Genomic DNA, 10,000 nt, shown 5'->3' on the forward strand with positions numbered 1-10,000 from the left:
ATTTACTGTATTATCACCCTTATTTGCATTGACAGACAGATAGAGATGTATTAGCTTGCCTTTTAATTTCCGTTTGTTATCTTATTAACAGGAGGCGAAGTTGCCTGCTGCTGCCATAAGTCTCACTGACTAACTATGACTATCCATCTATCACGACTATCTATCTATCACGACTATCTATCTATCATGACTACCTATCTATCATGACTATCTATCTATCATGACTATCTATCTATCATGACTATCTATCTATCATGACTATCTATCTATCACGACTACCTATCTATCATGACTATCTATCTATCATGACTATCTATCTATCATGACTATCTATCTATCATGACTATCTATCTATCACGACTATCTATCTATCATGACTATCTATCTATCATGACTATCTATCTATCACGACTATCTATCTATCATGACTATCTATCTATCATGACTATCTATCTATCATGACTATCTATCTATCACGACTATCTATCTATCACGACTATCTATCTATCATGACTATCTATCTATCATGACTATCTATCTATCACGACTATCTATCTATCATGACTATCTATCTATCACGACTATCTATCTATCATGACTATCCATCTATCACGACTATCTATCTATCATGACTATCTATCTATCATGACTATCTATCTATCACGACTATCTATCTATCACGACTATCTATCTATCATGACTATCTATCTATCATGACTATCTATCTATCACGACTATCTATCTATCATGACTATCTATCTATCACGACTATCTATCTATCATGACTATCCATCTATCACGACTATCTATCTATCATGACTATCTATCTATCACGACTACCTATCTATCATGACTATCTATCTATCATGACTATCTATCTATCATGACTATCTATCTATCACGACTATCTATCTATCACGACTATCTATCTATCATGACTATCTATCTATCATGACTATCTATCTATCATGACTATCTATCTATCATGACTATCTATCTATCACGACTATCTATCTATCATGACTATCCATCTATCACGACTATCTATCTATCACGACTATCTATCTATCATGACTATCTATCTATCATGACTATCTATCTATCACGACTATCTATCTATCATTGTTCAGAAGACAGACATGTGATACTTTCATTCTTGTAATTGTTGATTGGAACAATAACTTTTACGCGTCTGGACACAATAGTTGTTTGAGCAAGTTGTTTTGCGTTAAATTGGACAATGGTTGGTTAGTAGAGAGTGTTAATGTGTTTTTAGAGGACAGTATTTGTTAATCCCTTGCGTAATGGACAATCAAACTAGTGACAATATTTTAAAGTTGTTTACGTCGTTAATAGTATAAATTAGGTTCGTATTCGTAGTTAGTTAGTTAGTTTTTAGCCTTCGGGCTTAAGGATCAAAAGTCGCGGACGGTCTTTCAAACATTTGGTAGCAGAGGGTAGTTTTGCCGTGGACAAACTTGGACAGAGGAAGGCCAATTGACGAGAAGCATGACTTCAAACGCAGGTGAAGAAGGAAGGACAGAAGATGGAATCGGAAGAGGGGAAGACGTGGAAGATTTGGAAGAAAAATTGGAAAGCTTGAAGCAAGAAAAAGCAAAAGCAAAGTCGGCGTTCACACGTGCAAGAAAGCAGTTGTTGGAACTGGTGGAAGAAATGGATCTACCAAACAGACATCAGGTTCGAGATGGGCAAACGAAATTGGACAGCACACAAGAAAGGGCACTGAAGATCATGATCGCACTGTCAGAGCACTATCAATGGCAGAAGAACGGAACAGCAAGACAAAAAGTTACTCAGGAAATGGAGCAATTGGTGCAAGAATTCGAAGAGACCCACAACAGAGTACAGGAGTATCTGGATGAACGAAGAGATTCAGAATCAAGTAAGACAGCGGGATCTTACAACCCACGAGAGGATCGAAAGGTAAGCCTTGGAGCACCTAGATTTAATCAAGAGACTTATTTGCCATTTCAGGAAGCGAAATTTGATTCTTCTCAATTTCACAACAATTCTGAGCGACAAGAGCTTCAGCACAAGTCAACCAATGTCGGTGTTGGCGCGAAAAGAAGTCAGTTTCCAATGACCCCGGAGGAACATTCACAGCAACTGCAACAGTCAGTCAGATTTGGTGGTGATCACAGACGATCTGAGCGATATTCACACGAAGAGTCACTTGGTCAGGACATGTGGCGACAGCTGCAGCGTGTTGCGATTCCCGTTTTCTCTGGTGACAAGCGAAAGTATGAGAACTGGAAAGCTGCATTTCTGGCTTGCATTGACAGAGCTCCTGCGACTCCTGAATACAAGCTGCTGCAGTTGAGGCAATATCTATCTGGCGTTGCACTGGAAGCGATCGAGAATCTTGGCTTTTCTGGAGCTGCATATGAAGCTGCAAAGGACAGGTTAGAGCGAAAATTTGGTGGCAAGAGGAGGGAAATCGCAATTCACTTGGAGGACATGGATAATTTCAAACCAGTGAGAGATGGATGTTCAAAAGACATAGAGAAGTTTGCAGATCTACTTGATGTTCTGGTGGTGAATCTACTGGAGAGTGGACGTCACGATGAATTGGGAAATGGATCTCTCTACATCAAGCTACTGAAGAAACTTCCAGAAACACTGCTGACGCAGTACAATCGATGGATCTTTGAGAATCGAAGAAGAGAATGCGTTGAAACACTGAAGATGTGGGTGATTCAAGAGTCTGAATTCTACACAGTTGCAAGAGAGACAGTGCATGGTGTATCAAGCGAAAGAAGAAACAGTAGATCAAGAAACTTAGCAGGAGAGAAGAAAACCACATTCTTTGGTGCTACTGAAGAATTAACACAAGTGAATCGTTTTCAAGTTGGTAGATCAGGTGTCACTGGTGGGAAATACGGTAAGCAGCGACTGTGCAAAGTGTGCAATGGTAGACATGGTGTATGGGCATGTGATGCTTTTCGAAACATGGACATTCGACAGCGATGGAATGTGGCAAAGCATTTCAAATTGTGTTTTCGGTGCCTTGGTGATGACCACAGTGGTAGTAAATGTACTCGAAGTAGAGTGTGTGGTATTCGTGGATGTCAGGAAACACACAACAAGTTGCTGCATAGCATGGGTAACAGGATCACTGGAAAGCAAAACAGCAATGAAACAAGGACACCAGAAGCCTTCAATCAGCAATCAGTCAGCAGTAGCAGTCAGCAACAGTTGTCATCGTCAGTCACGGAGGGGGAGCGTTTGCAGAGGAATTTTGCAACACAAACAACGATGGTGTGCTCAAAATCAGATGTCAAAGGAGCAACAGCATTGAGAACCATTCCGGTTGTTTTGAAAAATGGCTGTCGAAGATTGAAATTGAACGCACTTCTTGATGATGCCAGCACTCAAACGTATGTGAATGAAGATGTTGCAGCAGAACTGGGTCTCAATGGTACCTTTGAAACAATAAAGGTCAATGTTTTGAATGGAGATTGCAAGTCTTTTCAAACCATGCCTGTCGAGTTTGGACTTGAAAGTGTAAGTGGTGATGTTGACATCAGAGTAAAAGCACTTACTGCAAAGAGAGTAACTGGAAACATGAAGGTCATCCAATGGTCACATCTAGCAGACAAATGGCCTCATTTGAAGCACATTGATTTTCCAGACACCGGTTTGAGACCTATCGTGGATTTGCTGATTGGTATTGACTACCTTGACATGCACTATTCTTACGAAGAAGTCAGGGGACAAGAAGGAGAGCCCATTGCCAGACGAACGCCATTGGGGTGGACATGCGTAGGATGTCCAGAAGGCAAGAAGATCCCTGATACCCATTTCAGCAAGACGACTTTGTTTACTACAAGCAGATCTGATGTCGATGAAATCAACTCAACAATGAAGAAGTTTTGGGATATCGACTCAGCTGGAACGTTCACCCAGACAACAGTGGTGAGTCCTGATGAGAAGGCTGCATTGGAAAAAGCTGAGAATTCTTTCAGGTTCATTGATGGTCGATATGAAGTTGGAGTACCATGGAAAGAAGATAGTTATAGAATGGTGAACAATCACAAAATGGCAATGAAAAGACTTCAGAACACCGAGAAACGTTTGCTCAAGAACCCAGATGTGATGAAGGCATACGATGAAGTCATTGATCAATATTTGGACAAAGGATACATACGAAAGGTTCCAGTCTCTGAGAAGCAACCTGACAGCAAGTGGTATCTTCCTCATTTTGCTATATTGAAACCCAACAAAGCGACCACCAAGATCAGAATCGTCTTTGATGCTTCAGCAAAGTATGAAGGGACATCCTTGAATGACATGATACATTCAGGCCCGAAGCTGCAACGAGAATTGTTTGATGTTTTGCTACGCTTTAGATGTCATCCCGTCGCTGTTGTCTGTGACATTGCTGAGATGTATTTGAGGATTCAGATTCCAGAAGCTGACCGTGTGTATCATCGATTTCTTTGGAGAAGATGTGACCAGGACAGAGATCCAGAGGAGTATGAATTCAGCCGAGTGGTGTTTGGTATAACAAGTTCACCGTTTCAAGCACAGTTTGTGATTCAAAAGCATGCTCAGTTGTACAGATCAGAATATCCGATGGCTTCAGAAACTGCACTCAAGTCAACCTACATGGATGACAGCATTGATTCAGTACAAGATGACGAAAAGGGAATCCAACTGTATCATCAGCTTGCAGCTCTATGGAACAAGGCAGGCATGCATGCAAGAAAGTGGCTCTCTAATTCTCCAGAAGTTCTCTCTGTAATCCCAGTAGAAGACAGAGCATCTGAAATTGATTTGGACAATGGAGAGCTTCCAACTGTAAAGACCCTTGGAATACTTTGGCGAGCAAAGGAGGATATTTTCAGTTTTCACTCAAGCCCACCTGAAGAAAATCAAATCATCACAAAGAGATCGTTTCTGAGAACCATTGCATCATTGTTTGACCCTCTTGGTTTCTTGGCACCATTCATCGTTAGAGCAAAAGTGGTAATGCAGGAAATCTGGCGACAAGGCTTCGATTGGGATGATGAGCTCGATGGCGAAGTCAAGTCAAAGATTCAGAGTTGGTACAGTGAACTTCACGAGTTGTCAAATCTTTCAGTGCCAAGATGTCTTCACACTGGCAAGCATAAAGATGTTCAATCAATGCAATTACACGTTTTCAGTGATGCATCAGAAGAAGCTTATGGAGCTGTTATTTATGCAAGGTATGTCTACGTTGATCATGCAGCTACTACTAATATTGTCGCAGCAAAGTCACGTGTTGCACCACTGGCAGCTATGAGCATTCCAAGGATGGAACTAATGGGAGCAGTCACAGGACTTCGATTGGCGGTATCGGTAGCGAATGCAATGCAAGTGTCAGTGAAGCAAGTCAAATTCTGGTGTGACAGCATGAACACACTTTGGTGGATCAGAGGACATAGCAGATGTTTCAAGCCATTTGTTGCAAATCGTGTTGGTGAGATTCAAAACATGACAAACCCTGAGCAATGGAGATATGTTCCCACGAAGGATAATCCTGCTGATCACTTGACAAGAGAGATGGTAGCATCTGCGTTGGCAAACAGTGAGCAATGGTGGAAAGGACCAGAATTCTTGGAAATGGCTGAGGATGAATGGCCTAATAATCAATTTGAGATGTCAATGGAAGCAGTATCGGAGCAGAAGAAGTCTGGTCGTTCAAAGATGAAGTCCGTAACAGAAAATCATGAAGAGAAACAATCATTGTTTGCTGATGCAGTTAGCAAAAAGAAATCTACGACTGGTGAACAAGTGGAACCAAGTAAACTGATGAAAGCGGGTAAGGAGAATTCTTGGTATTTGGATCCTTCTCATTTTTCAAGCTGGCTTCGACTTACAAGACTTGTAGCATGGGTTTGCCGTTTCTTGGACAACTGTCGAACAGCAAAAAAAGAAAGAATTAATGGAGAATTGACATATGAAGAGATCAAAGATGCAGAAATTCATATCATTCGAGACGTGCAGCAAAATGCATTTGCAACCGAATACCAGCAACTGTTGAAAGGAAAGCAAATGAAGAGTGACAGCAAATTGATTGTGTTACAGCCACGAATCGATGAAGATGGACTTCTACGGTGTAATGGAAGATTGAGGTATGCTGACTTCCTGCCATACGATGCAAAATATCCTATTATTCTACCAAGGAAGAACTGGGTTACAAAGCTGATCGTGAAATTCTATCATGAAAAGGATCATCATGCAGGTGGCACAAATCAGACATTGGCTGCTATTTCGAGTCGTTTTTGGATAATTTCAGCAAGAGAAGAGATAAGAGAATGGGAAAACGAATGCAACTGGTGCAAAAGACGAAAGGCGAGGGCATGCAGTCAGATCATGGCACCCCTACCAAGCATTAGATTGGCAATGTCATTGCGAGCCTTTGAAAGAGTAGCTGTAGATTATGGAGGACCATTCATCACCATGCAAGGGAGAGGTAAGCGAAGAGAAAAACGATATCTTTGTCTTTTCACATGCCTAGCTACCAGAGCAGTACACTTGGAAATGGCATTTGCCCTGGATACTGATTCATTCTTGAATGCCTTTTATCGAATGGTGAGTCGTCGTGGGAAGCCTGAAGAAGTTTTTTCTGACAATGGTGGCAATTTCGTAGCAGCTGACAAGGAGCTACAGGAGCTCGTTAAAAGATTGGACCAGAATCGAATCATCCAGAGTGCTGCAAATCGTGGTATCAAATGGCATTTCAATCCTCCTTTGTCACCACATTTTGGAGGAGCTCATGAAATTATGATCAAGGCAGCAAAACGTGCGTTGAAAGGAATCCTGACAGATGCAAATGTGTCCGATGAAGAGTTGATGACTGCCATCACAGGAGCAGAATCGTTGCTGAATTCAAGACCGCTGACATACCAGACAGCAAATGTGGATGATGATGTACCTTTGACCCCGAATCACTTTCTCCATGGCCAAATGGGAGGCAGATTTGCACCAGAAACGGTAGACCAGACAACGTTCAGTCCAAGGAAACGATGGCGACGTGTTCAAGAACTGGTGAAGCACTTCTGGCAACGTTGGTTGAAAGAATGGCTACCAGGACTAAATCCAACGACAAAATGGCACAAAGAGAAGAAAAATTTGAAGGTAGGGGATATTGTTATTGTTATATCGCCTGATAGCCCCAGAGCTCATTGGCCCCTTGCAAAAGTCACCCAAGTATTTCCTGGAAAAGATGGAAAAGTGAGAGTGGCACAAGTACAACTGGGAAAAAAGCTATTGCAGAGACCAGTGACAAAATTATGCCTTTTGGAGCATTGTTGAATGGTTGCTGGTGGCATTTGTTAATGGATGTATTTTTCTTGATGTGACGTTGCAGATATCACAAGATGAAGGATTTTCAGTTGACATGCATAGCTGTCAAGGAGGGGGAGAATGTTCAGAAGACAGACATGTGATACTTTCATTCTTGTAATTGTTGATTGGAACAATAACTTTTACGCGTCTGGACACAATAGTTGTTTGAGCAAGTTGTTTTGCGTTAAATTGGACAATGGTTGGTTAGTAGAGAGTGTTAATGTGTTTTTAGAGGACAGTATTTGTTAATCCCTTGCGTAATGGACAATCAAACTAGTGACAATATTTTAAAGTTGTTTACGTCGTTAATAGTATAAATTAGGTTCGTATTCGTAGTTAGTTAGTTAGTTTTTAGCCTTCGGGCTTAAGGATCAAAAGTCGCGGACGGTCTTTCAAACAATCATGACTATCTATCTATCACGACTATCTATCTATCATGACTATCTATCTATCATGACTATCCATCTATCATGACTATCTATCTATCATGACTATCTATCTATCATGACTATCCATCTATCACGACCATCTATCTATCACGACTATCTATCTATCACGACTATCCATCTATCATGACTATCTATCTATCATGACTATCTATCTATCATGACTATCTATCTATCACGACTATCTATCTATCATGACTATCTATCTATCATGACTATCTATCTATCATGACTATCTATCTATCACGACTATCTATCTATCATGACTATCTATCTATCACGACTATCTATCTATCATGACTATCTATCTATCATGACTATCCATCTATCATGACTATCTATCTATCATGACTATCTATCTATCACGACTATCTATCTGAAAGGCGAATCATCGGACATAACAATCAAATAGAAGCATCAAGTAGAAGAGAAGAGAAATAAGTTAGTTAGCTATTAATCTAGATAGCAAGCGAATCACCGGACATGAGATGCAAAAGCACCCAGGAGTTCTATCAAACAAGACCTTGATGAAACAAGCGACTCACACAAACAACAATCGAGTAGAAGGGAATACAAACAAGTGAGTTATTCATCTATCCATCTGATTATCAAGCGAATGATCAGACATGACATCCGAGGACACATCCGAAGACTTCTATCAATCAAGACCTTTATGAAACAAACAACCGAATCGCACAGGCAACAAACAAGTGAAAATGAAAACAAACACGTGAGTCTGTCATCTATCTAACAAGCGAACCATCGGACATACGATACAATGACACCAACAACTTCAATCAGTCAACACATTTATGAACAAACGAATCACAAAGGCAATGTTTGAGAATAGAGACGGACGTGCTGCCGATCAAAGGAGCGGGCAACCCTCGTCTATTGAGACGGAGACAGAAAGAGCTTCGCTCAAAGGATCCAGCAAACCAGGTTTCAAGGAACAGAGACGGCAAGAAGGACTTTGAGAATAGAGACGGACGAGCGGCCGATCAAAGGAGCGGGCAACCCTCGTCTATTGAGACGGAGACAGAAGGAGCTTCGCTCAAAGGATCCAGCAAACCAGGTTTCAAGGAACAGAGACGGCAAGAAGGACTTTGAGAATAGAGACGGACGAGCGGCCGATCAAAGGAGCGGGCAACCCTCGTCTATTGAGACGGAGACAGAAAGAGCTTCGCTCAAAGGATCCAGCAAACCAGGTTTCAAGGAACAGAGACGGCAAGAAGGACTTTGTTGATATAGACGGACGTGCTGTCGATCAAAGGAGCGGGCAACCCTCGTCTATTGAGACGGAGACAGAAAGAGCTTCGCTCAAAGGATCCAGCAAACCAGGTTTCAAGGAACAGAGACGGCAAGAAGGACTTTGTGGATAGAGACGGACGTGCTGTCGATCAAAGGAGCGGGCAACCCTCGTCTATTGAGACGGAGACAGAAAGAGCTTCGCTCAAAGGATCCAGCAAACCAGGTTTCAAGGAACAGAGACGGCAAGAAGGACTTTGTGGATAGAGACGGACATGCTGCCGATCAAAGGAGCGGGGGACACTGGTCTCCAGAGACGGGAGAGACGGAAGTAGCAGGTCTCAAGGGAAAGAGACGGACATGCTGCCGATCAAAGGAGCGGGGGACACTGGTCTCCAGAGACGGGAGAGACGGAAGAAGCATCTCTCAAGGGAAAGAGACGGACATGCTGCCGATCAAAGGAGCGGGGGACACTGGTCTCCAGAGACGGGAGAGACGGAAGAAGCACGTCTCAAGGGAAAGAGACGGACATGCTGCCGATCAAAGGAGCGGGGGACACTGGTCTCCAGAGACGGGAGAGACGGGAGAAGCAGGTCTCAAGGGAAAGAGACGGACATGCTGCTGATCAAAGGAGCGGGGGACACTGGTCTCCAGAGACGGGAGAGACGGAAGAAGCAGGTCTCAAGGGAAAGAGACGGACATGCTGTCGATCAAAGGAGCGGGGGACACTGGTCTCCAGAGACGGGAGAGACGGAAGAAGCAGGTCTCAAGGGAAAGAGAGTGTCTAGCAGTCTGTCTCTTGAGACAGTAACAAAGAGGCCTTCAATCCAAGGATCAAATAGGCCGAGTTTCAATGAACAGAGACTGATAGGTCTCAAGAGAAATTGTCAGACAGCTAGGTCTCAAGGGAAGCAGTCGGGCAGGTAGCCGATCAAAGGAGCGAGTGATATTGGTCTCATGAGACGGAAACA

The 10,000-nt window shown here is 42.5% G+C and overlaps 1 protein-coding gene across 1 annotated transcript; it reads left to right on the forward strand.

Moving 5' to 3' along the window:
• Window positions 1-1,124: 1,124 nt before the first annotated feature.
• LOC148958901 (uncharacterized) lies at window positions 1,125-7,478 on the forward strand. Its single transcript, XM_089111639.1, has 2 exons — window positions 1,125-1,944; window positions 1,996-7,478. The coding sequence occupies exons 1-2, from the start codon at window positions 1,510-1,512 to the stop codon at window positions 7,300-7,302; spliced, it is 5,742 nt and encodes a 1,913-aa protein (XP_088967765.1). The 5' UTR covers window positions 1,125-1,509; the 3' UTR covers window positions 7,303-7,478.
• The last annotated feature ends 2,522 nt before the right edge of the window (window positions 7,479-10,000 follow it).

The sequence above is a fragment of the Rhopilema esculentum genome, chromosome 11 (assembly GCF_057945365.1).
Source record: "Rhopilema esculentum isolate cy_ngs chromosome 11, ASM5794536v1, whole genome shotgun sequence".
In the NCBI taxonomy this organism is placed as follows: domain Eukaryota; kingdom Metazoa; phylum Cnidaria; class Scyphozoa; order Rhizostomeae; family Rhizostomatidae; genus Rhopilema; species Rhopilema esculentum.

What these genes read in the sequence shown, in the direction of transcription:
- LOC148958901 (XM_089111639.1), top strand. Translation starts at nt 1,510, where the DNA reads ATGACTTCAAACGCAGGTGAAGAAGGAAGGACAGAAGATGGAATCGGA. An exon ending in ACCCACGAGAGGATCGAAAG is followed by an intron (nt 1,945 to 1,995) that starts GTAAGCCTTGGA and finishes TTGCCATTTCAG; the next exon opens with GAAGCGAAATTTGATTCTTC.